The sequence below is a fragment of the Zootoca vivipara genome, chromosome 6, assembly GCF_965207765.1.
Source record: "Zootoca vivipara chromosome 6, rZooViv2.hap1.1, whole genome shotgun sequence".
Taxonomy (NCBI): domain Eukaryota; kingdom Metazoa; phylum Chordata; class Lepidosauria; order Squamata; family Lacertidae; genus Zootoca; species Zootoca vivipara.
In genome coordinates this window covers 17,640,906-17,658,686 of record NC_142589.1, presented here as the reverse complement: position 1 = coordinate 17,658,686, position 17,781 = coordinate 17,640,906, and the positions used below count along the sequence as shown (strand labels likewise).

The following is a 17,781-nucleotide window of genomic DNA, read 5'->3' as shown; positions in this document are numbered from 1 at the left end:
ACTCAGTCATCCCAACACCAATCCACTGCCTCTGACCTTTCTTCTCTTGGGAGTTGCCCAGCTGGTGCCTCCCACCATTCCTCTGCATCCAGCCAGTCCATGACTAGATATGAGGAACAGCTGACCTGAGAACCAAAAGCTGCCCTCCAGGCTTCTCTGTGTCATAGAATCATAGAAGTGTAGAGCTGAAAGTGGGTAGAGGAACTAATTTAATTTTCCTCTTACAGTAGGCTACTATCGAGACACACTCATACAGACACACCTGTCTCTCTCCTCCATCTGAACAAGCAAGATGCATTATCAGAGTTCAAGGACACATTGCAGCCAGGCGAAAACACCCACAGAGGATGTGACACACAGCCAGTGAGGGGTGTAGTCCGTGGAGAAGTGATGTGACAGTGGAGAGTTCTGAGGGCCAATTAGAGAGGCCTGGAGTGTGACATTTGTCCCCTGTGCCTAATGATCCCAACCCCTGTCCTTCAAGCTTAAAGTATCCAGGAGAAGGGCCAGATTGGCTGGTTGGAACACTGAACAGCAACAACTTCTGCTAAAGGATGGGAGTATGTGTTTGGAAAACACATTGGAAATAGGGCAACAGTACTGCAGTGGGGAGGCTAGAGATCTCTTTTATAAAGAAGGGCTCCTAAGTCATAGCCTTCAGGAGACCTGGCAACACAGTCGCCTCTGTCAGTTATCGGCCAGGGAGGTAACCCTTTCCAATTGAAAGGATTTTCCACATGCTGTGAAATTCCAGGTTTGTAGGAGCTTTCTTACATATTCTGGCACCAAAATATGTAGAAGATTAATGGGTCACAAAGGAGCGGTAACAGGAACTGAGCTGTTTCTAGGGCAACAAAACATTCTCCCCAACCACCACCACTTTTTATTCCTTATTCACTTTTATATTGAAATGATACCTGTCGCTTTGAAATTCTCCAGCCATTTTGCAGCCAATAAATGGGGCAAACAAATTTCTTTCCTGAAAGTCCTTTGTTAGTAAACCTTCGTATTTAAACCAAGAAGGCAGCACTCCTTTCAACTAGACCTTGAATCACACTTTGCTGCAGTGTTAGTGGATTGAAACTTGTCTCTCAAAGCATGTGCAAAGGGGAGCTGAATGGAAGCAGTTTTGAGGCACTGCTGGAAAACTGGTTAGGTTGTCAGGAGAGCTATGGTTTTGCTTCGAGACTAGTTCTGCCTCCTGAGTGCTTGCTTCTCCGCCTGTACATTTGAAAATGAACAGATTGTTGCAAAGACAGCAGAAGTGTTGTGTGTCCTATCCTCAATGTAACATTTCTTAAATTAAAATGTATTGCTTTTTAATAACCAGTTAGAGCGTATGGTAGCTTGTGCATGATAGCTTGCAAGTTCAGATATAGAAACTTGTTACAATACTCATTGGCCACAGAAAGACAGGTAACACTTGCTGCTTATGTGTGAGATGACTAATTCATTCATAGTTTAAAAGCATGATCATCTCTATGTAGTTTTCCAGGTAATTGCACTCCAGGGTCCTACCCTACAGCAAACATTGTGTAACAGTTAATCCATCCCTGCACATTAATTCCCAGCTTTTCTTTATATATTTCAGGAGAGTATGTAATTATGGTCCATGAAGTGACTTCACCTCCATTCGTAGGCCAGCATCTCCCACCTGCATTCAAGCTTTTGAGGGTTATGCCAAAGAGAGGCAAAAGTGTGGGTTCTGAAAAGGAAACAAAAAAGATGTTATCAATTGAAGAAAAGAAATTGAAAGATGTGACCACGACTAATGCCCAGCTGGACACAAGTGAACTATTTCCCCTTAAGAGCTGTGATAATTGATTATTAATATAATAACCCCACCCTCAACACCAATAGTTAAAATTTGATCCCCATAAAACTGGCTATAAAATGAGAAATTCAAAGCAAAGAAACAGAAAACTTCTGGTTCTATTGGATATTCTTTCAGATGAACTGTAGTTAATTCATACTGTGTTAATATAGGCCAGTGATTCTTATTCTTGCAAGCCAATTGCTACTTTTTATCATTATGTAAGCTGTGCATTTGAAAAACGAAAACAAAAAAACTTGATGCATGCGTGCAACAGTTTGGTCAGATAACCATGGACCATAAAGCCCAGCAAAGCAGATGGTCAACTAACGGCCAAAAACATACATCGCAGATTACATTTATGACTGCTGCACTTGCGTCCCTAATTGCATGTTTGCAGCGAGATAGCTTTGCTCTTTAAAAAAAGAACTCTTGATCACCCAGTACATTTTTCTTTTAAAAAATAATAATAATCGCCCACTACAAGATGGCAAGCAGAAAACTGCCAACAGTCTTGAAGAGTGTCTCCTGTCATCATCGAAAGAGGATCTGAAACTGGTTTAATTATTCAAAAAATAAAGCCCCAGCTGAACAGGCCAGAAATGTATCTGAGCAATTATGGTGGAGGAGGAATGGTGAGTAGATCTGTTTGGAACATATTTGTGTCTGGCAGCAGCCGGTGTTGGAGACGCAACGTGCTCTGCCGTGCTGGATGAGCAGTTCAAGACTCAATAGTGCGTCATGGCAAAGATAGCCAAGTGAGAGTTGAGCTGCATGCAACAGTGGAGTCCTTTGGGACTGTATCACTTCAGTGTGTGTGTTAACCCATGTTTAAAAGGTTCTTGCATTGTAGGGTTGAGAAAGACCCTTGCCAGGGACCCTGGAGCGTTGCTATCAGATGGAATGGGCTATACTAGGCCCATGGGATGACTCATACTCATAATAAGACAGCCTCATATGATGAAAGGAGGCATGGCTTAGTGGTAAGAGTGTTTGCCTTAAATGCAAAAAATATTCCTGATTCAATTTCCAAGCATCTCCAGTGAAAAAGTGACAGGGTATCCTTTTTGAGGTGAGGCACCCAGGACTGTATACAGTATTCTAGATCTGCATGACTTGGAATACTGTGTACAGTTCTACTCAGTACTATTTTTCTAGAAAAAAAAGAGGTGCTGAAACTCACCATGAACGCCTCCCTCGTTATCTTAGAGTGGCACCTACCTGAGAGGTGTTGGAACTGAGTTCCGTTGAGCTGCAAAAGGTTTAGAAAAGGGAAACTGAAAAAAAGAAAAGGGAAACTGAAAAGATCAAGGGGGTTGGAGCAGGTCGCCCATGAAGAAATGTTACAACATTGGGGGCTTTTTAGAAAATTGGTGAGTAAGGGAGAATGTGATAGAGATGTGTAAGATTATGCATGGTGTGGGGGGAAAATGAGTAGGGAGACTTTCCCCCTCCTTTATTAATACTAGAACTTGGGGCAATCAAATGAATCTGAAAGCTGGAAGTTTCAGGACAGACTTCACACAGTGCATAGCTAAACTGGAATTTGCTTCTACAAAATGTAGTGGTGGCTACCACCTTGCATGACTCTAGCAAAGGATTAGACAAATTCATGGAGGATAAGGCTTCCAATGCCTGTTGTCTTTGTCCATGGAGTTTTCTTGGCAGGGATACTGGAGTGGCTTGCCATTTCCTTCTCCAGGTGGATCACGTTTAGTCAAAACTCTCCACTATGACCTGTCCATCTTGTGTGGCCCTGCATGGCATAGCTCATAGCTTCTCTGAGTTATTCAAGCCCCTTCGCCACGACAAGGCATTGATTCCATGAGAGCTGGACCATAAGGAAGGCTGATCACCGAAGAATTGATGCTTTTGAATTATGGTGCTGGAGGAGACTCTTGAGAGTCCCATGGACTGCAAGAAGATCAAACCTATCCATTCTTAAGGAAATCAGCCCTGAGTGCTCACTGGAAGGACAGATCGTGAAGCTGAGGCTCCAATACTTTGGCCACCTCATGAGAAGAGAAGAATCCTTGGAAAAGACCCTGATGTTGGGAAAGATTGAGGGCACTAGGAGAAGGGGACGACAGAGGACGAGATGGTTGGACAGTGTTCTCGAAGCTACGAACATGAGTTTGACCAAACTGCGGGAGGCAGTGGAAGACAGGAGTGCCTGGCGTGCTATGGTCCATGGGGTCACGAAGAGTCGGACACGACTAAACGACTAAACAACAAACAGCAAGGCTTCCAATGGCTATTAGCCATGTTGGCTATGTTCTTTCTGCAGTGGAGGATGTCTCTGAATGCCAGTTGATGGGAATCACAAATAGGGGGAGTTGCTGTTATGCTCAGGTCCTGCTTGTGGGCTTCCCATATGCATTTGGTTGGCTGCCGTGAGAAGAGGAATGCTGAATTAATGGTGCATTTTTGTCTGGGCCCTTCTTGTGTTATATCATGTTTGAAGGTATCACTCTTTTCCCCCTCCCCCCAAGAAGACAGTATTTTACTAATCCACAACCTCTAAGTACATACTTCCTTTTGTGTTTGAGAGATTTTGATTTTTAGCAATGAAAGACATGCCAATTTTACAGGGCTTCTGTAGGATTAAAGAATGCAGAAACGAAGACTGATGAATACACACCAATGAGCACACACAAAAGAATAACTGGTAAAGCAGCGAACCACACTTGGCAAGGGAAGAGTTTATTCCACCACCCCGAAGTGCTTGTGGCAGCCCACAAGTTGTGAGCAATAACATCTGTGTTTGTCATCATCATTGCCCCCCTGCTGCCAGTGTTTTGTGAGGAAGGGAGTGCAGTTAAGAGAGATGAATGGTGATATATATTAACTTGATGGATAGCAATACAGATTTACTCAAATCTTTCTGGCAGCTAATATTGTGTAGCTGCTGTTAATGTAGCATAAGAAGAGCTGTGTTGGATCAGTCCAAAGGCCCATCTAGTCCAGCATCCTGTTCTCACAGTGGCCTGCCAATTGCCCCAATCACAAGCCCGCAAGCAGGACCTGAGTGCAAGAACAGCTCTCCCCACTCGTCATTCCTATCAGGTGGTATTCAGAGGCATACTGTCCCTGACAGTGAAGGAATAACATAGCCATTGTGCCAAGTGGCCCCAATGCCTTATGAACACCAGTAACGCCTATGGCAAGCATCCCAAACTGTGGCCCTCCAGATGTTTTGGCCTACAACTCCCATGATCCCTAGCTAACAGGACCAGTGGTCGAGGAAGATGGGAACTGTAGTCCAAAACATCTGGAGGGCTGAAGTTTGGGGATGCCTGGCCTATGGAGAAGAAAGTACAGTTAAAAAGCCAATACACAACTTCAAGATAGAGGCTGGGTGACAATGTGGTGCTGCAAAAGAATTCGGGGGCAGGCAAAAGGTCCAGAGAAGAGGTAGCTGCCAAACATACTGCTTATGACAAGGCAAGGTCATATAATCTGATATTCTGGTCATTTATTTGTTCATTGTAACTGGGGCCATGGTCATCTCACAAAACAGAAAACTCTGGATTTTTCTTCCACATACACAAATGTCCATGGCACAAATTACATATTGCTTTAAGTACAGTAAAATTATAGTATACTTAAATGTAACAAACATGGGGTTATTAACAAACAAATTTTCTATATAGGTACATGTGGGATTTGCAACACAATGTTGCAGTGTGGAGTGGTCCTGTCCAGGGTTCCAGCCATCTGTATCGTCTATCAAGTGTATTCCATTTCCCCTTCTGCACTCCACAGTGCTCTGTTTCCCCCCTCCCCTCCAACAGGCAGTCAGCTTTCCATACCACGGATCATGATCAGTCCTCACTGAAATGTTTCACGTGGGTTGGCCCCCTTTTAAACTTCTTTTAAAAAGAATTTTTCTGCAAACATGGAGGTTGCCCTAAACCAGCTGATATCCTCCACTTGTGGTGCCGTTTTGCCTACATAAGGATTGTCCCTTCAAAAATGAGTTCAATATGGTATATAAGATGCTGCTCATCAGGGACATGTGATTGGCTAACTCCCTATTCAATGTACCAAGATTTGCCTGCATAGTGTGTGCACTCTCATTTTGGCATTCTTCAGGACAGCCTTTGACATCTCAGTTCAAAAGACTTCATATAGTATACCGGTACTAGCATCCTCCTAGCCAACTTTGCTCAGGAATTCTAAGAAAAAAATTTAAAAAATCAAAACAAAACTAGTGCAGTTTTTAAATCGGTGGTTAAAATCAGTGCAGTTTTGAAAGGTTCAGCCTGCCACTATAATTCCATATGGCAGCCAGTTGTATCCAAACATAAAGGAGGACCTCCTCCTTAATCTCAGGAACCATCATGCAAAATTTGGTTACAGTATTTTAAGATGTGTCCAAATGCATAGCAAAAAAGATAAATGACTGTCCAAAATACAAATATAGATCACACATGAGGAAGAGAGTAGGAAGGGTCAACGTTTAGCATACAGGTTTTTCCTAATGGGGAAAATAGCCTCAGGGAGGGTGATTGTCATCAAGAGTTCTCCCTGTGCTGCATTCTTAAGTCTGGATTTCCCCTCCCTGGGGCTGATGTTTTCAGAGGCTTATTCACACATCTCCATTAGTATGTCTAGTCGGGGTTTTCCATGAATACACACAAACTAATGTGATGCTAATTAACATTAGGTGCATTCAGAAGCTGGAGTATAAATCTAATAAATAAATGATGATGATTAATCAGTGAAACAGGCATATGTGCTAGGGATGCATAGCCAACCTTCTGCTTTTAAATATCTGCTTTTGCATTTTTTGTTTTTTTTTTGCAATTTAATCTAACCTTAAGTAATATATCCGACATTGTACTGGAAAATACTAAGAGACAGCATTGCAGGGTTGTTTGGTTGGTCGGACGCTCTCTGTGTATCTTAGTTTCTCTTATCTTGGTATACAGTGAGAGACTGACAGACCAAATGAAGTGCAATGCCATCTCTTAGCATTTTCCAGTACATACAGAACCTTCAAAAAGTTTGCAATAGATTCTGCAAGACTAAGCAGTCAATCTATTATCCAAAGAGGAGATTAATTTGGGGAGGACACTGGATAGAAGGTTGACAGAAGCTAGATTTAGCACTCCTAGTTTTATCTGTCTGTAATATGATGGTGCTTTCTCTGACAGGCATGCACATGCACACAAACATATATATATATCCCAGAATGCTCTGCACACTCTCTGGAGACTAGAAACAGCTGCTCTTCATTGCAGACCCCTTGCTCCTTTTTTCCTGACTGTTTAGAAGACTAAATCTGAGAAGTGTGATGGAAACCTGACATACGTTACTGGTGTTTACTGCAGGATGGACATAGTAGTGACCTGTTGCTGTTTTGCCAAAGGCTGTTAAAATGCGTTCTTCAAGAGGAGACCAATTAAGTTTAAAACACATTATTAGTAAATGTTAAAAGTAAATAAAGTAAGCAATGGTTTACACTAGTCTTTGGTCTGAATAACTGCCCTTGTCCTCTGTCAGCTCCTATCAGCTTCCTGACTCCCCACCCCTCACCCCCACAGCTGAGCAGCTGTCTCTGATAAAGATGCATTCAGGGCCTTGCTTGACCACACTCAGAGCCACAAGGCAGGATGGACCCAAGACCAGCAAACAAATGCTTTAAAAACCCTTTTTGGATTATGATTACAGATTGCTGTATAGTTCACAACTCCATCAGAGCACGCATTCGCACGTGCGAACATACACAAACAAATCTCCAAAATGTGGCATGAGGTACAGAGTCCAAGTCAGGAAGGTATCATAGCATTGGGGTAGAGTAGTGAAATTTGCATTTGTCTGGAACATACACAACCCTGCTTTAGACATGAGCAGGTCAAGTGAAATAACCAAGATTTCAGGGTATGCTGGAAGAGCACTTTTTGATTTAATGTGAAAAACAAGTTTGACTCAAATTCAGAAAGTGCTCTAGGCAAAGGCTGGTGAAAACTAAGCGGTTTTAGCCTACAGATTTTGTTCAAATATTCTATGCAGACTTGTCCTAAAACCATTTGGGGGACGTTTAACCCAGGCATGGGAAAATATAATTTTTGTAGCATAAAAGAGATAAAATGGGGGTCAAAATCACCACAAAGAAATAAAACACACATGAAAATGTTTTCAAATTACTTTATGTTACTCTTACTATGCCCAGCCTTCCTTAACATTATTATCCTTCTCACTTTTCTTTCTCATTAGATCCCCTCCTTTATCTCTCCATTTCTCCCCTCAAAAAAAATAATAGTATTGCAAATCTTGGCTTAAATCTGCATTCTCAGCACAATGAGGGCTCTGTCAGCCCATGATGAGGTCTGGCATCACCCTGGATGCTATCCAGACTAATCCATCCCAGATCCCAGGGAACTGCTCCTTTCCAGCATAGTTAGACCCATGGCAATAATAGGACTCTGCTGTGAGAGATAACAGCAGTTCTCTTCTCATTGGGGTTAGAACGTGGATCTGTTGGCAACATTTAACTGGTACAACACAGCTGGGATCTGTCTGATATTTTGAAGCATTGCAGCTTTCATTGAAAATGCAATTACATTTTCCCTGCACCCCACATCCTGGCTAGGGGCAGGACATAGTTTCCTCCATACTTTCCAAAAGAAGTGGAGGCAAGTTGATACAAACCTTCTATTCTTCACTTCAGCACACACACGGTCCCTACTAATGTGGTCCTGCCAAGCGTTGTTGTTGCTGTTGTTGTTAAAATATCTATACTGCCCTTCATCTGAGATTCACAGGATGAATCACAATATAAAAACGCAAAAAATACATAATACCACCAACCACCCTGACCACAGTTTAAAAGGCCATAAAGTGTTTAATTAGCCAATGGAACTGGAGAAACTAGTGGGTGGGTATGCTCATCAGGGGCAGCCAATCCTGCAAGCCAGGTCTGAGCAGAAGGTAAATTGGTATCTACAGGTAGGGATGTCAAAGAATTCGAGCGAAAATGGAAACGGGAGCAGAAATTGCCCAAGTTTCCTTATTTGTCCCATGTCTGGAATGGAAATCAATGCAGTGAATACAATCAGAATTTGCTGCTGTTGTTGCTGCTTTCAGTCTGCAAACAGTGTGTAACTAACAGCATTTTGTTCTCACTAGCACAGTGTTTTGTTCGCACTTAAATGAATGGGCTGGAATAACGTAATTACAATATAATTGCATAATTCATGTGATTAATTACATAAATTATGCAGGTTACATAATTTTAGTACAGTGGCCAGTGAAACAAAAAACATAGTTTTTGACAGAAGGTGAATTGCAGCAAAACGGAAACAGTGCTGCATGTGATCAATGCAGGGCAGAAGGGAAATGATGCCTTCCTATATTGTTAAAGCATTTCACTGTATAATCTGCTGGAAATGAGCAAATGTTTCTAATTCCCACTTGTTTATCAATAGCAAGAGTGAAATGCCTTTTCATCTGTCTAAATTTGGCTTTTAGAATCCCCAGTCTGCTGCAACTTGAGTGTGATTTGTACACATTTCAGTGTATGGCATGTGAGGTGCAGTCAGAAGCTGGCTCCTTCCCCCATGTCACCATTTTGCAGCTGGCTTTCACTGGTCGGTTTTGGGGTTCTATTAGGAAAAACAAAGTTTGACCCCACCAGCCTAAAGCTGGGCCCCACACCCAGTGCACACAAAGTATCAAAGCTCTGAACATCAAAAGGCAACATCTAAACCCAGCTGGAAGTTCCAGAAGATCCTCCAAATTGGGCTTTAGTAAGGCGGGGAAAGGTGTTCCACAGGTCTACTGCTCTGCACAAAATCTGGCATACACATGTTGCCTTGGAGGACCTTTGTCCCCCCCCCAAACTTCATCGTGATTTGTAGTAATGCTCATAATTTCCTTTTGGTTATGCTAAAATGGATGTAAAATGCTACCAACACACATTCAACAGAGCTGTTTTTGCTCCCACCCTATTTTTCAAAAGTCCTGTGTTTTTTTAAAAAACAACAACCCCTATTTATGTCAGAATTGGTACATCAGACTGGGTTGATTTGCGTCCCAAGTGTACGCCTGCTTCCCCACTGCATTTTCAAGATCTTGTAGACACACACTAAAAAGGGGGAAATAAAGGTTTATTGCAGAGAGAACAGATAAATAGTGTGCCATGATTGAGCAAAAGTGTGGGGGGGGGACGGGGTGCTTGGAAACTAGAAAACAAATTGTTCCAAAAGCTGGAGTTGACATCACTTGTGTTGTGTGTGTTTTGTTCCTACAAGGCAAAGCTTTTTGTCTCTTAGGTAGCGCATGGACACTCTGGTTGCCATGGTAAGGTACATGGCTTGGTTTTTAAAAAAAATTATGAACACTATAAATAGTCATCTTGTTTGTTGGCCAAGACCGTAAGTGAGAGATACTCTAGTCAGACAGGTGCTCCAGTCAAAGCCATGAAAGGAAAGGTTACACGGGTGTTTACCAAAAGCAAGTGATGTTGGATGATGCTTTGCTGGGTGATATTTCAGTGGTTGTTTCTGTGTGTGGCTGTTCACAGAGGAACGCCATCTACTTATCTACTTGTTACTCTGGAGGACTTCTAATTCCACATATCTATAGGCAAACAAGTCCCCTGTTTGTTGTTTGTGTTGTATTACATTCATAGAGTAACGGAGCCAAATGAAGACATTTTGCTGCCTGACAGAAAGGACAGGACCCCATTCCATCTACATAAACCTACCAGACTAGCAGTTGAATCTCCTGTACTGGCAATGGGACAGCATCTAGCACCACATCTAAGGGCTCATCCAGACATCCTCTTGCACTGTGCTTTCCAGGCACTGGTTTGTGCTTTAAATCTCTGTATCTGAATGGTTGTGTGTGTGTGTGTGTGCGCGCGCGCACGCCTGTGCTTTCCTCGAGAAAACCCATGTTTTACCACTGAATCAGAGCAAATGGCAATCTGACTTGAACCCCTTGGATTGCCAAGTCCTTGGTGAATCACTTTGGATCCCACTCCCTGCCTCCATTTGGCTGCATCTTTACCCCTAGCTCATGCCTTTATTAACATTCAGATCCCTCACTCCTGGACTTATATCCTGGTCTTGGGGGTGAGCTGGGGAGCCTGATGTTGCTACAGAGCACTGGCCTTAGCCCAGTGCATGAAATCTATTGTGGTTGCGTTCTGGAGATCATCATCAACTAATTGAGACCTCAGCACAATGGACAAGGGGCTGTGAAGTCCAAGTGTGAATTTAATCCCCGGAGACAGAATTTTGGATTAGAACGGCATTGCATCAAGAAAAGAAAAGTCTACTACCCGCAATCCTGGCATCCATTCCAGTACCCAAGCAGTGATTTTGGAATGTTAACCTCCCAGTGTCACTCTAAGACTGTTTCAGACTTGTCTCTCTGTAAATCACATCCGAGCTGCAGCAACATCTGTAGGAAATTTAACAAAACTATTTGCTGAGAAACATTGGCCTAAATCATTCTCTTCCCCACCCCTCCCTCTCTCTCTCAGAAGTTTGTGAAAACTGCTTGCTGCTTCTTTCATGCATGACACTGCAGGACAGGCAAGAAGATATAGAAAATGCACTGTCCTTGAAATGGGAATATATGCTCAAACCATCTTGTCCCAGTGAGCAACCTGGTTGCCAAATTCTGTACTAGCTGAAGTTTCCAAACCATCCTCAGAGGCAGCCCTACATATAACGTGTTGCAGCAATCAAACCTAGAGGTTACCAGAGCATAGACAACAGAAGTTAGGCCATCCCTGTTCAGATTGGAGGGGGGTGCTGGGCCACCAGCCAAAGGTGATGAAAGGCACTCTGTGCCACTGAGGCCACCTTAGCATCAAGTGACAGCAGTGGATCCAGAACTAATGGATACCCAAGCTATGTACCCGCTACTTCAGAGGGAGTGCAACCCCATCAAGAGCAGGCAACCAACCTCCCATCCATCCAGTCGAGGGAACCACCCACTAACAGTGTCTGTCTTATCTGACTTGAGCTTTAGTTTGTTGACTCATCTAGTCCATTACCAAGGCAAGACAACGGTCCAGAACATCCACTGCAGATGTAAAAGAGAAGAACTGTGTGCCATTAGCATATTGCTGAAAATGCACTCCAAAACTCTGGATGACCCCACTTGGCAGTTTCATGTAGACAGTAAACACCACCTCCAAGACCAGCTTTATCAGCTCTGGCAGGGAGACTCCTGGGCAGCAAGGAGGGAGGTGAACCAACAGAATCCCTGATCTGTCCTGATTGCCGAATGCCAAGAACACACACACTAGATTCCCCCCAACCCCAACTGGACAGAGAGCCTAGAGCAGGGGTCAGCAAACTTTTTCAGCAGGGGGCCGGTCCACTGTCCCTCAGACCTTGTGGGAGGCCGGACTATATTTTGGAAAAAAATATGAACGAATTCCTAGCCCCACAAATAATCCAGAGATGCATTTTAAATAAAAGGACACATTCTACTCATGCAAAAACATGCAGATTCCCAGACCGTCCGCGGGCCAGATTTAGAAGGCGATTGGGCCGCATCCGGCCCCCGGGCCTTAGTTTGGGGAACCCTGGCCTAGAGAGAAAAACGAAATCTCTATACACTATAGCAGTTCCCCTTGCCTGACCCTCAAGTCTGTCCTGATGCTGCCCTGAGTACCAAGGTGGACACAGTTGGGTGAGACCAACTCCACCCCACTCACCAACCCAGGTCTCACTGATACAGACCAGATCAGCCGCCTCATCCATAATCAGGTCATGTATGAGAGAGGTCTTACTCAGAGCTGATCTGGCATTCAGCAATAGTAGCCGCAGACCCAAGGACTGGCTGATAGGACAACTGCAATTCCGCAGGTTTGAGGATGGGCTGGCACATGGTTGCTGGGATATTATGGAGAGTGGGAGAGCTAGATATGCTCTCTTGAATTCACTGGAGGAAATGTGGGATATAAATGCAATAATATGGAAATAAGTTAGGAGAAAAACATGCCTCCTCTGAGCAAAGCAGCAGTTTTTCTGACCCTCTTTTATTCTGGCTCTGAACTAATAGCATCAACTGCACCATTCGGTCATAGTTTTCCTCTTCCAGTGTGTTCTTGGAAATGCTGGCAACAAGCATTTCCTTTCTTCTTACTTGTTGATAACTGTTCTGGCTTCGATCACCAAGAAATGCTAATACAGAGAGGTGGGGTTTTTAATTATTATTATTAGCATCATTATTAATTTTTAGCGCGCGCGCACACACACACACACACACACACACTGGATAACACCTGCAGAAGATGACAGGGCTTGAGAAAAGCTTTGGAACCTATTTCCACTTTGGAACATATACTTTGAAAAATATGAGAGGGGGGGAAACCCATAGCTGTGGTTTCCTAGGAGCCATAAATTTGATTTCACAAGCCATTCCTTTCCTTGTCTACCCTCCAGCTTTTTTGTGTGCTAAGCTTTTCAAGGCGGGAAAAGACTGTTGCTTTCATTCTGGCTTCATGTGCACTTGCCTCGTTTTTAACAATGGAATTTTGCAGTCACCAATGAAGCTTGCCAAAGTCAACCTTCTGATGTGCGCAATTTAATTTGGAGAGGATGAAGGGGGTGGGGTGGAGGGTTCTGACATCCAATCCCATGCTTGGAGGGCTCCCTTCCCATGAATGCACTGGACAAAAAGAGAGAGACCTGATGGAACAGAAACAACATCTTTACCAGAGAGCTCAAAGGTGTGACTTTTATTGCGATGCAAGAAGGAAAGAAAAGTCAAGGGTTAGTTGCAGAAAATATGGGGACTCAGGGAGGAAAGCCTATGAAGTCATCCTACCAGTTATCTTGCCAGTGCTTACTTGATCCTGCAGAGTATTCTCCATTTGCTGGTCTAAGCTTTAGTAATTATGTTCTTATAACAATGTTCTTATAAGAGAATTGGACAAATTCATGAAGGATAAGGCTATCAATAGCTGCTAGCTATAATGGTTGTGCTCTGCCTCCACTTCAGAGGCAGCATTGCTTCTGAATATCAGTTGCTGGAAAAACATGGTTGGAGAGAAGGTTCTTGCTCCTGTGTCCTGCTTGTGAGTTTCATACAGGCATCCAGGTGGCCACTATGAGAAAAGGATGTTGGGCTAGATAGATAGACCACTGACCTGATCCAGCAGCCTCTTCTTAGGTTCTTGTTTTTAACTAGATGTTGGAGAGATTCATGGAGAACAAGATTATTTCCAGTTGCAGTGCCAAGTTGACTTTTATAGAGGCTGATCAATGCAGTTTCCCAGCAAAGCATCAAGCCTAGCATCTAGCAGGCTAACATCTAGTGATGCCTGTGTTCTGTCTCCACAGTTGGCAGCAGTATGCCTCTGAATACCAGTTGCTGGGAATCACAAGTGAGGAGAATTGCAGGCTTTCCATTGGCATCTGGTTGGCCACTATGAGAACAAGACACTGGACTAAATGGACTATACTGGACTATACTGGCAGTGGCTCTCTAGGGTGCTTGGCATTCTTTTCCTAGCCCCCTAACCTGGAGATGCCAGGTATTGAGCATGGGACCCTCTGCAGCCAAAGGAGATGCTCTACCGCTGAGCTAAGGCCCTTCTCAAAGGACCTTACTTCTTGGAGTCAGAATCCCCCCTCAGTCAGTCCATGAGAACATTTTACCTGCTCTAAGGACCTCACTATTTAGCCTCGTCACCATGGAAATCTGGCACAACCCACTGTGTTCTGCTTACTGACTTCTGCTCCAGACCAGACCTCTCCTGTTCCCATGTGCTTCCTCTACATAGCTGGGCTTATAGTATTCAGCAACAACACCTTGAACACACTGAGCGCAAGTGATTTGAATGGGTTAACATTGGAAATCTGCCATTGGCAGCCCTGTGGGACTAGAGATGAAGGGGAGGTGTGTGTGGTTGTGGGAGAGCTTCTGAGAAGATGGCAGGCATCCAGCTCCGAGAGGCTGTAAGGTTCAGCCTGAGGCAGATGAAGCCACCTCCAAAGCCCTCCCTTCCCTGATCCCCACAAGCTGCTTCCAGTACCACATAGCTAAACATCTGGAGCTGAGAGTGATCAGCACTGTTTCCTTAGCAAAAGAAAAAAAAATAGAAAACCAACCCAGAACATTTCTGATGGCGGGGGAATTCCTGAAGTTCAGCGTCAGCCAAGAAAACAGCCGAAGGAACTTTAGATTCGGCATTGCTCCCTCTCTGCTTATTTCAAGAAGAGGAGACAAGAGTCTACTATCCTGGTCTCCCCTCCACCACTGCAAGAGAATGAGGTGGGGGAACAGATCACACCACTTCTAGATGCAGATGCAGTTGAAGGGTTCCAGTTCTGAAGGGTTCTCCACATTTCTTAAATGGCTCCCACAAAGAAAAACTAGCAAAACAGAGAGAAAATTGCTACCTCAGGCCTTTACTAGTGTGATTGTCTTCAGGTTTTTTTTAAAAAAACAACAACAAACCAACAGGGAAATATACAACTGTAATCCTTCAACTGTAGCCTGAAGCAGTATAGCCTATCATTACCTCTCTTGGTACTCTACTCTGTGTACTCAGGCCAGTGCTGAAAGGTGGAGGGCCTTCTGTCACATTCCATTAGAACAGAGGTCAGCAAACTTTTTCAACAGGGGTCAGGTCCACTGTACCTCAGACCTTGTGGGCCCAGACTTTTTTTTTGGGTGGGGAACGAATTCCTATGCCCCACAAATAACCCAGAGATGCATTTTAAATAAAAGCACACATTCTACTCATGCAAAAAACCAGGCAGGTTCCACAGATAACCCAGAGATGCATTTTAAATAAAAGGGCACATAAAGATAAAGGGACCCCTGACCATTAGGTCCAGTTGTGACTGACTCTGGGGTTGCGGCACTCATCTTGCTTTATTGGCCGAGGGAGCCGGCGTACAGCTTCCAGGTCATGTGGCCATCTGGCGGACCAGAGCAGTGCACGGAAACGGTGTTTACAGCAGCGTAGCGAGCTGCCACGACACCCGGGGCGGCAAATTGCCATGCACCCGGGGGGCACGGCGTCGCTACGTAACTTGGAGCGCCAACCTCCAGGTAGAAAGCCCGCTCCGTGCGGCACGCCTGCCACGCCAAGTGGGCTTTTTACCTGGAGTTTGGAGCTGGAGGCACGCGGCTTTGGAGTCGCAGGGGAGCGGTGATACCCCGCCACGTAACGCCGCATGTGCATGCGTGTTACATAGTGGGGTATCGCCGCCGCCCCGGCAACTCCAAAGCCGCGCGCCTCCAGCGCCAAGCTCCAGGTAGAAAGCCCGCTCGGTGTGCGCCCACCACGCCAAGCAGGTTTTTTACCTGGACTTTGGCGCTGGAGGTGCGCAACTTTGGAGACGCAGGGGCGGCGATACCCCGCCACATAATGACGCATGTGCAGCATTGCGCTGTGCATGTGTGTTACATAGCGGGGTATCACCGCCCCCCCCGGCGACTCCAAAGCCGTGTGCCTCCAGCGCCAAGCTCCAGGTGGAAAGCCCGCTCGGTGCTGCACATGCATCATTACGTGGCCCCCAGCGACTTCAAAGCCGCGCGCCTCCAACTCCAAACTCCCAAAGACCGCTTGGTGCGGCGGGGGGGTGCCACTTGGCGCCCTACCCGAGTGGAACCCGAGGCGGACCGCCCCCATTGCCCCCCATTGTGACGCCCCTGGCCATTTACCTTCCTGCCAGAGCGATACCTATTTATCTGCTTGCATTTTGATGTGCTTTTGAACTGCTAGGTTGGCAGGAGAAAAGGGCACATATTACTCATGTAAAAACATGCTGATTCCTGGACCGTCCACAGGCTGGATTTAGAAGGCGGTTGGGCTGGATCCGGCCCCCAGGCCTTAGTTTGCCTAACCATGCATTAGAACATAAGAATGTATGAAGAGTCTGCTGGATCAAGCCAATGGCACATCTAGTCCAGCCTCCTTTTCTGAAATTCTGAACCAAAAACAGAAACAAGAAAAGGACCTTTGATTAGAAATACATGTTACTCTGATTGTCAGCTAAATCCAGGAGTAAGGGAGCTGCCTTAGGCAGCAGATGATGCTGAAGGATTGAAGCTGTGTGTGCCACTTGGCCTGCCATGCATCTCCTAAGTTGCCCTCAGGTGCGTTGGTGGACACGGTCACTTCACCAGCCTTGAAATTTAGCTGCCAGTTCAGTTGGCTTCTCTGCATGGTGTGTGTGTGTGTGGAGATTAAGCAGCCATCTTGTCCTTTGCTTCAAGCAGGAAAATTATTTTGGGACAGTTCTAGTACTAGCAGCATCACTTTCTTGGAGGTACCATTGGAAGTGCTGCAATAGATATATTTTGACAGGATGTTGGTGTAATATTTACTTACTTACTTACTTACCACCCATTTGACTGGGTTTGCCCAGACACTCTGGGTGGCTTCCAACAAATTAAAACACAATACTGTACTGTATTGACATACCGTAGTACCATGCTTGTCCTTTTTGAGCACGCACAGATCTGTTAAGTGTCAAGCCCAGTAGCAACTAATGAAGGGCTATAGCTCAGTGGTAGAGCACTTGCTTTGCATACAAGAGGTCCCAGATTCAATCCCTGGCATCTCCATATAGGGCTGGAAGAAAACCCTGTCTGAAACCCTGGAAAGCTGTTGTCAGAGTAGACAATACTGAACTAAAGCCGTATACAGTACTAAGGCAGCTTCCTGTGTTTATAGGATAGGTGACCACAACTAGGCCCTATGTTTAAACCCTGTCTGAAATTTCAGAGACCCACTGCCTGTCAGTGTTGACCAGGCATCCCCAAACTTCGGCCCTCCAGATGTTTTGGACTACAATTCCCATCATCCCTGACCACTGGTCCTGTTAGCTAGGGATCATGGGATTTGTAGGCCAAAACATCTGGAGGGCCGCAGTTTGGGGATGCCTGGTGTTGACAATACGGAGCTAGATGGACCAATGATCTGACGCAGTATAAGGCAGCTTCCTATGAACCTGACTCTGTTTCAAGCTTTTCATCTT

General features: G+C 44.8%; 1 protein-coding gene across 5 annotated transcripts in view; it reads left to right on the top strand.

Annotated features, from left to right (window-relative positions):
* Positions 1 to 17,781, top strand: part of MORN1 (MORN repeat containing 1) — a 255,307-nt gene that overhangs the window by 114,597 nt on the left and 122,929 nt on the right. For 2 of the 5 annotated variants that reach the window (XM_035119527.3, XM_088671658.1), the window contains one exon: positions 1,592 to 7,279. The exons of 2 other annotated variants lie outside the window; for them this stretch is intronic. In XM_035119527.3, coding sequence (XP_034975418.2) covers positions 1,592 to 1,824 — 233 coding nt within the window. In that variant the 3' untranslated portion in view covers positions 1,825 to 7,279. Of the gene's footprint in view, positions 1 to 1,591; positions 7,280 to 14,127; positions 15,860 to 17,781 lie in introns of those variants that run through there. One more of the 5 variants, XM_088671656.1, reaches the window with a different exon arrangement.